This window comes from Xiphophorus couchianus, chromosome 13 (assembly GCF_001444195.1).
Source record: "Xiphophorus couchianus chromosome 13, X_couchianus-1.0, whole genome shotgun sequence".
In the NCBI taxonomy this organism is placed as follows: domain Eukaryota; kingdom Metazoa; phylum Chordata; class Actinopteri; order Cyprinodontiformes; family Poeciliidae; genus Xiphophorus; species Xiphophorus couchianus.
In genome coordinates this window covers 19419678-19434964 of record NC_040240.1, presented here as the reverse complement: position 1 = coordinate 19434964, position 15287 = coordinate 19419678, and the positions used below count along the sequence as shown (strand labels likewise).

The window sequence follows — 15287 nt, the reverse complement described above, 5'->3', positions numbered from 1 at the left end:
GGTTTGAGGCTAAACACAAAATGTTTAAAGAATATTTTAAAAACTTTAAAAATATAACCAAATCACTTGCGAAAAAGCATCAGATGGCCATAGCTTATCGTTGGGAAACAATAAGTATTAAAGAAAATGAGCATGGGCCTCTCAAACCATTTTCACTTAAAGATGAAGATGTGGTCAACAAAGAAATGCTTCAAATGATTTCATCAGGAGATGTTTTCTCAACCAGCTGGGTTAGAGTTGAGGGTGTTGAATACAGACCAGGACTTGCTGTTTGCAGCACAATTCAAGATGAGATGCCAGTGTTTTGTCAGATAAGTGATGTACTTTTAGTTGACAATACCTTTCTTTTGTTATCTAAACAGCTATTCACAGAAACATTTGATGATCATCATCATGCTTTCAGGATTGTTCAAAGTGAAGAATTTAGTAAAGAAAACTTAAATTTCATAAGCCTTTTAATATTCAAAACTCTTATGGCGTTTCTAATGAATGCTTGTTCATCGTACCACAATTTAAAATGTTGGAAACACAGCTGCAAAAATAAAGTGTTCAAAATTGATGTACTTGTGTCAAATGTTTTTTCTTAATAATTATTATAATTAATCATAATCATAAAGTAACTTTTTATGGAGTAAATAAAACTTGAAAGTGTTAAATCAACACTAAAAGTGGTACATTTTGTTCTTGGATCAGTGTTATCCATTATATGGATGAACCCTGTTTTGTGAGTTAAATAAGTAACTCTGATAAAGTGTTAAAATTTTAACTATATTGAAAGTGTTAATTTAACTCTGAAGAGTGTGGACTATATAAACACTGAAAAAGTGCTAAAATCCACTCTGTGGGAGTTAAATTAACACTGGGCTTTTTGCTGTGATCCTAGGTAAGTCCTGTTTGGTGGAAAATATAGTTAATTGTTTCCTAACAACAGACACAGAGGAGTTCACTGTCTCCCTTATTTTCACTGTTTTATTAATGAAAAAGGTGGTCAATTTGTCACAGGCCTCAGAGGAGAAAAATTTACAGTTAACAGAAGAAGGTGGATTTGTCAATCTGTCAACAATCAAGAACAGAGCACGAGAGTTGTTGGCAGAGGTAGAGATGACATTTGGGAAAAAAAAAAACTCTTGCATTTCTCAGTTTATCTTTGAAGATATCTAAATGGGTTTGTACTTTAGTTTTACGCCACCGACGTTCTGCTTTCCGGGACTCTTTTTTTTCCCCTTTTCTAACTGACTCAAAATTTCTCCAAGGTGGTTTACGTTTCCCAGAGATTACTTTTGTAGTAACAGGAGCAATGGTGTCAATAACCTTCTGAATTGTAAAAATAAACTTGTCTGTTAAATCACTCAGAGAAATACAGGAGTGTATAGCAGTTGAAGGAACAGCCTGAATAAATCGATCGGCAGTAGTTTCTGTAATGCATCTTTTTGAAATAACTTGTGTATGGTTGTCTTTTTGAGCAGGGCAGACTGACAGAAGCTGCTACACAATGGGCGCCATCGGACTTCTGACTAACAGCAGGCAAGGCAGGTTTGGTGCCTTGCTCAAGGACTCAACAACTGAGATGGATGTGGGGAGTTTGAACCAGCAACCCATCAGTTACAGGAACCACAGTGGCTACAACCAGTTTAGCTGTAGTACCACCATCTACTGGGTTCAAGGATAAGGCACAACATACACTAAAGGAAAACTCAAAACTTTTAATCTTCAATGAAATGTTACACTTTAACTTCTTTCTAAAATACATATATAAATACACATAAAAATTGTTTCAACATAAATGCATGCAGCAAAAAAGAGCAAAATATTACAGCTAAAACTAGAGAAAAAAAGCAAATAATTGAAAATAATCACATGTACTTTGTGCAATCAATGCATGAAAATTAGTTTGTGGTGAATCTTGCATTTTCTTTAAAGTACAAATGAGTTTTCATTCATTTGAAAAGATTTTAATTAGGTAGAGTAAAACTGGTCACAATAATTTGAAAGAAAACTCATTTTACTTTAAAGACAAAACTATCACAAATACTATTTTTGCAGATGTTTTGAAAACACTCAATTCTGTACATCCTATTGTTGATTTAAAAAACTACAAAAATAAACCCCACTCACTCTCTATGGTACAGAATAATACAAATCAATCCCTCAAGTCCAATCATGTGAGAATGTTCTGGAAGGGAGTCCATGTCCGGTCAGACTCTGTTAATGCATGAAATAGTCAGTGGGCCCCCAAGCCTCTTCATCTATCAGCATCAGTACTGGCACTCCTCAGGGCTGTGTGCTGAGCCCTCTGCTCTTCACGTTGTACACACACAACATACAGTTTGACACAAACAGTATGTTAATACAATAACATACAGTTTATCATTATTGTTTTTTGATACAGAATATGCCAAAAAAAAAACAAGAAAGCATCTCTGAAGGAAAATGTGTCATGGTTGCACATCTACAAGTATCCAAATGATCACATTTAACAAATACAACAATTTTCAGCTTTATAGACATGAAACCCCTCCAGTCTTTCATTCTAGTTTTAAACCAAATCAGTTCTATAGTGAACCTCAACATAGAACATGTATGGAAAATACTTCTACTGCTTTTCAACTGTGTGACGCCTCAAGTGGTGAATTAAACTCACCTTGTGACGAAAACTTTCTCCACAGGTCACACATGAAAACGGTTTTTCACCATTGTGAATCGTCATGTGCCGAGTTAAATATTGTTTTTGACTAAAACTTTTTCCACAGATCGCACATGAAAACGGCTTTTCACCAGTGTGAATCATCATGTGCTTAGTTAAGTCCTGTTTTTGACTAAAACTTTTTCCACAGTTCACACATGAAAACGGCTTTTCACCAGTGTGAGTCATCATGTGTCGAGTTAAATGCTGTTTTTGACTAAAACTTTTTCCACAGTTCACACATGAAAACGGCTTTTCACCAGTGTGAATCATCATGTGCTCAGTTAAAACCTGTTTTTGACAAAAACCTTTTCCACAGGTCACACATGAAAACGGCTTTTCACCAGTGTGAATCATCATGTGCAGAGTTAAATGCTGTTTGTGACTAAAACCTTTTCCACAATTCACACATGAAAACGGCTTTTCACCTGTGTGAGTCATCATGTGCCGAGTTAAATGCTGTTTGTGACTAAAACCTTTTCCACAGGTCACACATGAAAACGGCTTTTCACCAGTGTGAGTCATCATGTGCTGAGTTAAATGCCCTTTTTGACTAAAACCTTTTCCACAATTCACACATGAAAACGGCTTTTCACCTGTGTGAATCATCATGTGCAGAGTTAAAACCTGTTTTTGACAAAAACCTTTTCCACAGGTCACACATGAAAACGGCTTTTCACCAGTGTGAATCATCATGTGTTCAGTTAAACTAAGTTTTCGACTAAAACCTTTTCCACAGTTCACACATGAAAACGGCTTTTCACCTGTGTGAATCATCATGTGCCGAGTTAAATGCTGTTTTTGACTAAAACTTTTTCCACAATTCACACATGAAAACGGCTTTTCACCAGTGTGAATCATCATGTGCCGAGTTAAATCCTGTTTTTGACTAAAACGTTTTCCACAGTTCATACATGAAAACGGCTTTTCACCAGTGTGAATCATCATGTGCTGAGTTAAATGCCGTTTTCGACTAAAACTTTTACCACAGTTCACACATGAAAATGGCTTTTCACCAGTGTGAATCATCATGTGCTGAGTTAAACTAAGTTTTTGACTAAAACTTTTACCACAGTTCACACATGAAAATGGCTTTTCACCAGTGTGAATCATCATGTGCTGAGTTAAATGCCGTTTTCGACTAAAACATTTACCACAGTTCACACATGAAAACGGCTTTTCACCAGTGTGAATCATCATGTGCTGAGTTAAATGCCGTTTTCGACTAAAACTTTTACCACAGTTCACACATGAAAATGGCTTTTCACCAGTGTGAATCATCATGTGCTGAGTTAAACTAAGTTTTTGACTAAAACCTTTTCCACAGTTCACACATGAAAATGGCTTTTCACCCGTATGAGTTCTCATGTGAGCATCAAAATCAGATTTGAAAGTCAAACGCTTTTTACAGATGACACATGAGAAAGGTTTTCTTCTTTCCCGATTTTGGTTCTCAGCTTCAGCAGTTTCCTGGAAGATGTCTTGGTTCCTGTTTGGTTCTGATTCACTGTGGTCTGTTTGCTCATCAACAGGAACCAACATGCAGGTATCAGTCTCCTGTTTTAATTCAATCTGTTCTTCAGCCTGACTGCAGTAAACTTCTTTCTCTTCCACTTTTATCTGATGATCTTCTGGCTCTTCCTGTTCTTGTTTCACCTGCACAGGTTCTAACTCCTCCTGGTCCAGAGTGGATCTCCTCTCCTGGTTACAAACGTTACACTTCAGGGAATCTGGAGAAGAAAACAGAGAAAAAGAGTAATTGTTAACTTTACTGAAGTAAATCGTTCATGGCAGAAATGAACAAAAAACCATTTGAAAATTCAAGAGCGTAGACAGAGATATAGATGAATCGACATATCCAGCTGACATTTGGAGAATTCTCAAATGAACGGATTTTAAACAAATACTATAAATTATATTCAAATTTCATTTTAGTCCACATTTTTAAAAGCCCTGAGGAACTCCATCCAATCATTCGACTCATGAGCCGATGCACCGCGGTGCTTCATTTGCTCTACTGCGACATCAACTGGACAATATATGTAAAATAGGCAACGTGAAAACAACATGAAGCTTTACAGTGAATAAACAAGTTTAAAATGTTTGTGATTCTGATACATAAATTCTCATTAATCTGGTTGTATGAAACAATGGCTGGATCCAAAAGAAAACTAGAAACAAATAGAAAAGAGAGAGTTGTGATTGGCTTGTTACTCGCTATGTCACCAGGGACAACGATTTATTACTAAAAAATAAAAACTTTAACTGTGCTCAGGTTTAGGTGAGTTCTCTGTCTTACCCGCTTCATTACTCAACACATCACTAATGAAAAGTTTGATCTTTGTTATTTGCTTGTCAAACGGGAAAAAATAAACTATAAAAGCAATTTTCAAGTTGTTTGGACATTGAACTTCTTTATTTATGTAACTGTTTGGTGTATTAGTTGAAAAATGTGTTTACATGAAGTAGGTGTAAATTCCCACTCATATTGGGCCCATGAATGCACCTTTGCCCATACGTCATTGTGCCCCTTTTCCCCATAGACTATAAATAAACGCCTCATGGACCGCTCTTGCCTATTGTTACTGAAGAGATTTAAGGCAGCCATCTTGGAGCGGTTGACCGTTCCACTCAGCTTTATGTTTAACAGACTCAATGACGTATCAGCGCATTTATCAATCATAACTCGCTAAATACTAAACAGATATTCACCAATTTTTCTGTAAACCTTATTAAAAGGTTAGCAACATTTACAAGGAAATAATTTTTAAAGTATTTTTGAATGACTGATATAAGGTTGAGCATATTTAACTATTCTTAGTGGGGAAAACAGAATAGAGTCAGAATAGAATGTGTTGATATTTCTGTATTATGATTATTTTACAAAGCACACAACCAGTCATAATTTTTTAAATATATTATTTAGTAATATCAATACATATTTATATAAATATACAAACACAAAATAATACAATCAGAGAGAAATAAAGATGCTTAAATAATTATTAATGCTGAATAATATGCATTAAACTACACATATTTATATGGACATGCGTATATACATAATATCTATATAGGTTTTATTCATGTTTTCCAGCTGAGGAGGAGCTTAAGAGAGATTCAGCAGCTGAGATTCATCAGTGCAGTGAATCCGTCTCTCCTTAAAGACATTCCCCACTTCTTCCTCACATGGTCTTTATGAAACCTTCAAAACAAAAACAGGAGCTATTTTACTTTAGACAGAGTGAAAGAATTTCATATAAATAAGAGTCTTTGCCACCTTGTGTGGAATAATCTAAATCAATGTTAGGGAATATTTAAAACTTTTTAAGATTTACAAAATCTCGGTTAGCCTTCATAGCGGGGCTGAACCCCGGTATTACACTAAGCTGATAGCTAATATTAGCTGTTGTTTTGTCAGTGGACATAAATACAGTATAGTAATATTCTAATCACAAAATATAAACTGTGTCCATCTTACTTGTGAAACGTTATCGTCCGAGATGTCGCGTCATTAGTCTGTCGATCTGAACACAAATATCTGGCAGTGCTGAGGCATCTTCTGCTGTTTTGGTTTAGCCAAGTAGGAGGGACGACCGCTCCAAGATGGCCGCCGCTTTTCCCCACCTTCACTTCCAGTTCACAGCATTGTCGGGCTTATTAATGCAGATAGGCACCGGGTGTGGCAGCCAAGCTATGAGTGTTGTTGTGTGCAGTTGGATGTCTGTCGGATGAGCGCTGGCGCCGCAGGATCATCAATATATGTGCTGCTGGTAGGATAAATGGATTTTTGATGCGTCACTTATGGCTGGTTCTGTGTAACGTCAGTGTCGCATTTTATATTGTTGCTACTAGGCCTGTCACGATAACAAATTTTGCTGAACGATTAATTGTCTCAAAAATTATTGCGATAAACGATAAACGATTGTTTGAAGACCATTTTACACTGATTTAATGGAAATGACGTAATAATGCATGCGATTTTCTGCCAAAGATAGATACACTTTATTTTCAAAAGAACATTTAACACTGGAACTGATGAACAAAACAAAACAACCAAAACCATAAATAACATGGATTCTCAGTCTCCATTAATAAAAAATCTACTTGAACAAAAATTAAACAACATAAAGCCAAAGTGGAAATAAATACTGCATTCAACCAAAAGAGTGCAGATTATAAAGTCTGTATATCATGTTGCCCTATAGTAATAATTAGATTTAAATAGAGAAGATGGGCACATCGACTACCCGATGCAATAGTTCACACTACACAATCCCCCCCCTCTCCATACGACAATTTTAGAACGTTGATCGTTCTCTAAGATTGTCGCTTGCGATTTCGTAACCGATCATCCTGTAGTGTGTGGTGTGTGCTACTAATTTGGTTTGCAGTTGTTTTAAGTCTCAGACTGCTCCTAGTGTTTGTTCTGGGTTGCTGTGCTTCATTGGGTTTTAAATTAGAATAATAAAGTCTATTTTTAATATTATAAAAGTATGTATAAATAAAATATATTTTGTATACTACTTCTGTTTCATAATTTTAAGCCAGACTTGCCTGGGTACTTTTAATAGGGAGAGCCTAGGCCACTTGATATTATTTGAAACTCCACGTCGTCTGTCACGATCCGGGTTTTCTCATGTGTTACACCTACGTATGAAACATCACCTCAATGCAGCAGTGGCTTGTTGATTGGACTTTTATATGAGGTTTAGTTTGACAGATAATAACACCTCTATTATTGTTTCATGCTGTTTGCTTTGCAAGGCTTTACTAGCTTATATATGCACGTTCCAATTAGTAATTACCTGAGATCATTGGACGAAGCTGAAGTTGGTTTCCGATTTCAGCTTCTGATTCAGGAAATGGCTAAAGGGCGAGTCCACTTAATTTCTCACTACCTTCCACATCTTTAATAGAGTCTAGTTTAAAAACTACAACAGCTAGACTCTTCTGACCTGGACTGGGTTAATCTGCTCTCACAGCAGAATATTTATAACCATGTTTCTGATTTGTGAAACTTCAATAAAGGTTGATTTCACCACTTTTTAATCTCTGTTATTGTATAACTGCTACAATTCCAAAACTACCATAACACCTAAACTCTTGAAATCTGGACAAGATTATTTTCAACTAACAGCAGAATATTTAAAACCATCTTTGTGATTTGTGAAACTTTTATCTGATTCGTGGAACTTCAATAAAATGCCATTTTTACCCATCTTTGCATCCAGCTCATATTAAAACTGCTCTAATGCCAAAACTACAACAACTACGTATTTCAAACTTGGACTAGATTATTCTTCTCTAATAGCAGAATATTTTAATTTATGTTTGGGATTTGTGAAACTTCACTAAAGTTTAGATTACTATTCACACTTGTTCCATGCAGTTTTTTAAAATTCCAATTCAATTCTAATTCAAAACCACTTAATTAATCCTAATGGGAAATTAAATGTTGGTGTTACTCATGAATTCTTCCAAGAGTTATTGTAGATGGAGATGGTTGTTGGAAGGAAAGATCTTCTGCAGCCGTCTGTTACATAAAGTTTCACAAATCAGAAAAAAGTTTCACAAATCAGAAAAAAGTTTCACAAATCCCAAACATGGATTTAAATATTCTGCTATTAGAGCAGAATAATCCAGTCCAGGTTTTGAAGAGTGTAGTTCTTGCAGTTTTTAAACCAGAGTCTATTAAAGATGCGAAAGGAAGTGAAAAATTAGGTGGAATCGGAAACCAACTTCAGCTTCGTGTAGTTACAGGAGGAAAAGCCATAAAAGGTCATTTTATTTCTACATCAATAAGCCATTTTCACAGCGTAATTGTGATTCCTGCGTTCATTTACCGGTTAACAAAACATTTATACGGGAAAAGAACATTTACTAAAATGATCCTCATACAGAAAGGTGCAGACATTTAGACCTTAACCTGCATCCAAACGCTGCTGGTTCCTACCTATTCGGTGTAAGATTATCTGGGGCCTCCGGGAGAAATCCAGCAGTCTGCGATGATCATCCATCTCTTCCTCCGACTTGACGATGATTTCTTTAAACTCTGTGAATGTTTCTTCAGCAGCAGTTAACGGCTCGTTGATAAACTCGTTTAAACTGGACTGAAGATATTTTTAGAGAAACTCGAAACAGACCACGTGCCGGCCGTCCTCTTTGTCTTTGTCGGGGTTTTTCTTCTTCTTCTTCTTCTTTAGATTTTAACGGCAGCTTGCATCCATTTACGTTGCACTACTGCCCTCTATTGACTCCTACCATCTACACCTCAAATTCTCTTAAAAATCCCAGTGTTTTTTAAAAAACGAAAAATCTTCTTTTTCCCCTCAATACTATTTAGCTGATCGATCACCTTCTCAAATTTCAATTCCCTACTAACACCTAGTTCTGTTTTTAATAATCTTCTTTGACTTGCGTATTTCCTACATTTAATCAAAACATGTTCCACTGTTTCTACTTCATCACACCATCTACATAAACCAGTAAGGTGTTTCCCCATCTTAAAAAGAGTTCCTTTTAGGAAACTATGCCCAGTTCTTATTCTATTTATAATTATCTCTTCCCTCCTGTTTAATCCTCTGATCCTTTCTACATCGACTGTATTTTGTATTCTAAATAAATGTCTTCCATTTATTTTATTTACCCACCTAGCTTCCCATATCTTCTTGCTTTCTTTCCAAATTATACTTTTGCCTTCAGATTTAGATAACTTTATTTGCATATCAATATCATCTTTTTTAATTGTCTCCTTCGCCAGCCTGTCTGCTCTTTCATTCCCCATAATACCTACATGAGCAGGAGTCCAGAATAATACATTTTTATTTTGTTCACATATCCTATGATGAACCGCCATAATCTCATATAAAATATTTTGATGATTTTTTGTACGTCCCTTTCCGATACTCGTCAACGCAGATAGAGAGTCACTACAAACTATTATTTTATTCCTATCAGTTTCCTCCACCCATTCTAAAGCTACTAAAATGGCACCTAGTTCTACCGCGAATACACTCAAATAATCAGATGTTCTTTTTGAAATACTAATCTTTAATTCAGGAATCACTATGGCTATACTGGTTGCTTCACCTTTAGGGTCTTTCGACCCATCCGTATAAATTTGCAAATATTCAATATATTTATTCTGCATGTGATTATAAAATTCTTGGCAAGTATCTAATGTGTTCCTTTTCCTAATATTTGTTAGTGTTCTGTCTACATTAATATATTTCCAAGTCCATGTCGGTCTCAAAGGCCACAATACAGTTGGACTAAATTCCTTATAATATACATAAAAAATTTTCGCTCTATCATTCCCAACCCACCCAAAACTATCCATTTGTTTCTTTCCTCTTTCCCAACACTCTCCTAATAATTTCTTAACCGGGTGATCTGCATTATGTCCTTTTAAACTTATCCAATAATTGACCATTAGCTGCTGTCTTTTAATGCATAATGGCATTTCTCCTGACTCTACTTGTAATGCACATATTGGTGTTGATTTAACTGCCCCTAAACATATTCTCAGTGCTCTGGCTTGAATAACATCTAACTTTTTTAACCTAGTTTTAGCTGCTGATCCATACACCACACTCCCATAATCTATTCTTGATCTAATTAGAGACACATATATACTTCTAAGGGAATCGAAATTCGCACCCCATGTCAACCCAGCTAAACACCTCATAATGTTTAGAACCTTTTTATTCTTCTCCATAATATGTTCTATGTGATTTCCCCAAGTTAGTTTCTTATCAAAAACTACTCCCAAAAAACGAAACCAATCAACCCTTTCTAACTCTTTCTCATATAAACACAACTTTTTTTCAACCCCTATTTTTTTATTTGTGAAAAAAATTACTTTTCAAAATTTAAAGCCCCACTTTACTCCCCACTTACCCACTTTATCTATACCTTCCTGTATTTTAACAATAAGATGGTCCACATTTCTTCCCCTTTTCCATAATGCTCCATCATCAGCAAAAAGTGACTTACCAAAACCGATGGATAATTCTTTAAAAATGTCGTTGATCATAACTGAAAATAATGTTGGACTTACCACACTTCCTTGAGGTGTTCCATTTTCTATTTTACATAATTTCGAAAACTGACATCCTATTTTTACTTGAATATTTCTATCCCGTAAAAAATCCCATAACCACTTGTCTTTAAAGGCAGAGGGAAGACTCCAGAGGAGCGTGACTTATTAATTTTTTGTAAAAGATCAGGAGCAAAAACATAAAAGACCTTTAGGAATAAACTTGTGGGTATAAAGTCAAGGCAACAGTTTCATGAGAAAGGTTTGTTATTTATTTAACACCTGTGTGGGGCATGGGCATTATTCTTTTCAATGTATGTCTATTTAACACATATTTTACAGATTTGTGGTAAGTAAAAAGAGTAATCCATTGTATTTTCATTAATATGTTTCATACTAATCACATGATCCATATCAAATAACTGTTAGTTTAAAAAAATCCAGCTAATTACAGAATTAGGCTCTAAATCTTGCCTCGTTTTTTCAGTCATTGAACGATTTTGCCTGCCACCTGAAGGCAAAGTTACATGCAACCAGGTACTGAAGTTGACGAAGAAATATTCAGTGACCTCCTTAGACAAGGCAATGTGGTACTGACAGTTTTCTGCTATGATGGTGAGATACCAAAGCAAATTAAATCAACTGTTATACAGATTTTACCAAAGAATGTCACTGATGTCTATTGTCTCTTTCTTCAGAGTTCTCAGAATGGTCATCTGCTTCTGAGTCTGACTCGAGCTTCGACTCAAATGCATCAACATCAACAATACTAATGGATGAGATACCACGCAAGAAGCAAAAACCTTAGAATCCTAATAACTCAATGTCTGCTAAGAATGTAACAATATTTTTTGTCTGCTAACACATCTAGTAAGTACCTAGATATATCTGAAGATAGTTGACTGTTCGGAGTACTCATAAAGTTCTGATATTATATCTGAAAACTTTTATAAATTTGTCCTCAGGCTATGACCAAGAAATGGCCTCGCTGTTACTTCTCTTACATCTCCTTCCACCGCAACCAGGAGGACAGAAGTCTCCAAAAATCAGTGCAAGTGATGCAGTTGAGAGACTTGTTGTCTTTCATAAGGTAATTGAAATTTAAAATATGCAAAATTATCTGTCTATTTCCTTTTATAGACATGCATAAATACAGATGTTTGAATGACAGCTTTGAAGATGTCTGGGCATACTTACATTTATTTTCGATGTAGCGTGTATCGTAAAGCTGTATGTTTTGTTTCTTATGTTTGGTGTATATCTTTTTAATTTTAGTCATGCTGCAGTTTAGAGGAGCATCTCCGGGGTCAACAGGGTCTGCAGCCATACCTCCTTGCTGTTAGGCGTCAGAGAAGCAAGACTGACAGCTTCTACATCGTCATGGATAAGTGCCTCATCCCATGCCAGACAAACGGTTCTCTTGGAGCATTTGATGAGCTATTCAAAGCACATTTTGTGAACATTGTCTTTTCTCCTATTCTCACTATGGGTATGACGATATATTTGAAGCATTTGATTGTTGAACACCATAGACTCTTTAAGTTCTTATATTCACATCGAAATTTGATACCTAAGCATCATTTTATGATCCACTATCCATCTTCCATTAGGAAAATAGGTCCATTGTTACATATGTGGTCTATGAGGTTTGAGGCTAAACACAAAATGTTTAAAGAATATTTTAAAAACTTTAAAAATATAACCAAATCACTTGCGAGAAAGCATCAGATGGCCACAGCTTATCATTGGGAAACAATAAGTATTAAAGAAAATGAGCATGGGCCTCTCAAACCATTTTCACTTAAAGATGAAGATGTGGTCAACAAAGAAATGCTTCAAATGATTTCATCAGGAGATGTTTTCTCAACCAGCTGGGTTAGAGTTGAGGGTGTTGAATACAGACCAGGACTTGCTGTTTGCAGCACAATTCAAGATGAGATGCCAGTGTTTTGTCAGATAAGTGATGTACTTTTAGTTGACAATACCTTTCTTTTGTTACCTAAACAGCTATTCACAGAAACATTTGATGATCATCATCATGCTTTCAGGATTGTTCAAAGTGAAGAAAGGCATTTAGTAAAGAAAACTTAAATTTCATAAGCCTTTTGATATTCAAAACTCTTATGGCGTTTCTAATGAATGCTTGTTCATCGTACCACAATTTAAAATGTTGGAAACACAGCTGCGAAAATAAAGTGTTCAAAATTGATGTACTTGTGTCAAATGTTTTTTCTTAATAATTATTATAATTAATCATAATCATAAAGTAACTTTTTATGGAGTAAATAACACTTGAAAGTGTTAAATCAACACTAAAAGTGGTACATTTTGTTCTTGGATCAGTGTTATCCATTATATGGATGAACCCTGTTTTGTGAGTTAAATAAGTAACTCTGATAAAGTGTTAAAATTTTAACTATATTGAAAGTGTTAATTTAACTCTGAAGAGTGTGGACTATATAAACACTGAAAAAGTGCTAAAATCCACTCTGTGGGAGTTAAATTAACACTGGGCTTTTTGCTGTGATCCTAGGTAAGTCCTGTTTGGTGGAAAATATAGTTAATTGTTTCCTAACAACAGACACAGAGGAGTTCACTGTCTCCCTTATTTTCACCGTTTTATTAATGAAAAAGGTGGTCAATTTGTCACAGGCCTCAGAGGAGAAACATTTACAGTTAACAGAAGAAGGTGGATTTGTCAATCTGTCAACAATCAAGAACAGAGCACGAGAGTTGTTGACAGAGGTAGAGATGACATTTGGAAAAAAAACAAAAACTCTTGCATTTCTCAGTTTATCTTTGAAGATATCTAAATGGGTTTGTACTTTAGTTTTACGCCACCGACGTTCTGCTTTCCGGGACTCTTTTTCTCCCCCCTTTTCTAACTGACTCAAAATTTCTCCAAGGTGGTTTACGCTTCCCAGAGATTACTTTTGTAGTAACAGGAGCAATGGTGTCAATAACCTTCTGAATTGTAAAAATAAACTTGTCTGTTAAATCACTCAGAGAAGTACAGGAGTGTATAGCAGTTGAAGGAACAGCCTGAATAAATCGATCGGCAGTAGTTTCTGTAATGCATCTTTTTGAAATAACTTGTGTATGGTTGTCTTTTTGAGCAGGGCAGACTGATAGAAGCTGCTACACAATGGGCGCCATCGGACCTTTGACTAACAGCAGGCAAGGCAGGTTTGGTGCCTTGCTCAAGGACTCAACAACTGAGATGGATGTGGGGAGTTTGAACCGGCAACCCATCAGTTACAGGAACCACAGTGGCTACAACCAGTTTAGCTGTAGTACCACCATCTACTGGGTTCAAGTATGAGGCACAACATACACTAAAGGAAAACTCAAAACTTTTAATCTTCAATGAAATGTTACACTTTAACTTCTTTCTAAAATACATATATAAATACACATAAAAATTGTTTCAACATAAATGCATGCAGCAAAAAAGAGCAAAATATTACAGCTAAAACTAGAGAAAAAAAGCAAAATATTAAAAATAATCACATGTACTTTGTGCAATCAATGCATGAAAATTAGTTTGTGGTGAATCTTGCATTTTCTTTAAAGTACAAATGAGTTTTCTTTCATTTGAAAAGATTTGAATTAGGTAGAGTAAAACTGGTTACAATAATTTGAAAGAAAACTCATTTTACTTTAAAGACAAAACTATCACAAATACTTTTTTTGCAGATGTTTTGAAAATACTCAATTCTGTACATTCTATTGTTGATTTAAAAAACTACAAAAATAAACCCCACTCACTCTCTATGGTACAGAATAATACAAATCAATCCCTCAAGTCCAATCATGTGAGAATGTTCTGGAAGGGAGTCCATGTCCGGTCAAACTCTGTTAATGCATGAAATAGTCAGTGGGCCCCCAAGCCTCTTCATCTATCAGCATCAGTACTGGCACTCCTCAGGGCTGTGTGCTGAGCCCTCTGCTCTTCATGTTGTACACACACAACATACAGTTTGACATAAACAGTAAGTTAATACAACAACATACAGTTTATCATTATTGTTTATTGATACAGAATATACCAAAAAGAACAAGAAAATGTGTCATGGTTGCACATCTCCAAGTATCCAAATGATCACATTTAACAAATACAACAATTTTCAGCTTTATAGACATGAAACCCCTCCAGTCTTTCATTCTAGTTTTAAACCAAATCAGATCTATAGTGAACCTCAACATAGAACATGTATGGAAAATACTTCTACTGCTTTTCAACTGTGTGACGCCTCATGTGCTGAGTTAAATTACCTTTTTGACTAAAACCTTTTCCACAGTTCACACATGAAAACGGCTTTTCACCAGTGTGAATCATCATGTGCCGAGTTAAATCCTGTTTTTGACTAAAACCTTTTCCACAGTTCACACATAAAAACGGCTTTTCACCAGTGTGAATCATCATGTGCTGAGTTAAACTAAGTTTTCGACTAAAACTTTTTCCACAATTCACACATGAAAACGGCTTTTCACCAGTGTGAATCATCATGTGCTGAGTTAAACTAAGTTTTCGACTAAAACTTTTTCCACAGTTCACACATG

General features: G+C 35.5%; 3 protein-coding genes across 4 annotated transcripts in view; 2 read left to right on the top strand and 1 right to left on the bottom strand.

Annotated features, from left to right (window-relative positions):
- LOC114155762 (gastrula zinc finger protein XlCGF8.2DB-like) overlaps window positions 1-15287 on the top strand; it is a 723567-nt gene that overhangs the window by 83498 nt on the left and 624782 nt on the right.
- The window catches only part of LOC114155785 (gastrula zinc finger protein XlCGF57.1-like), a 338725-nt gene that overhangs the window by 83411 nt on the left and 240027 nt on the right, over window positions 1-15287 (top strand). The window lies entirely within an intron of this gene.
- LOC114155773 (gastrula zinc finger protein XlCGF57.1-like) lies at window positions 1684-9319 on the bottom strand. 2 transcript variants are annotated; one of them, XM_028035852.1, is made up of 3 exons: window positions 8640-9319; window positions 3496-4413; window positions 1684-2991 (listed from the first exon to the last, which is right to left on the bottom strand). In XM_028035852.1, the coding sequence occupies exons 1-3, from the start codon at window positions 8701-8703 to the stop codon at window positions 2594-2596; spliced, it is 1380 nt and encodes a 459-aa protein (XP_027891653.1). In that variant the 5' UTR covers window positions 8704-9319; the 3' UTR covers window positions 1684-2593. The 2 variants fall into 2 exon arrangements, with proteins under 2 accessions (XP_027891653.1, XP_027891652.1); XM_028035851.1 differs by having other exon boundaries at window positions 1684-4413.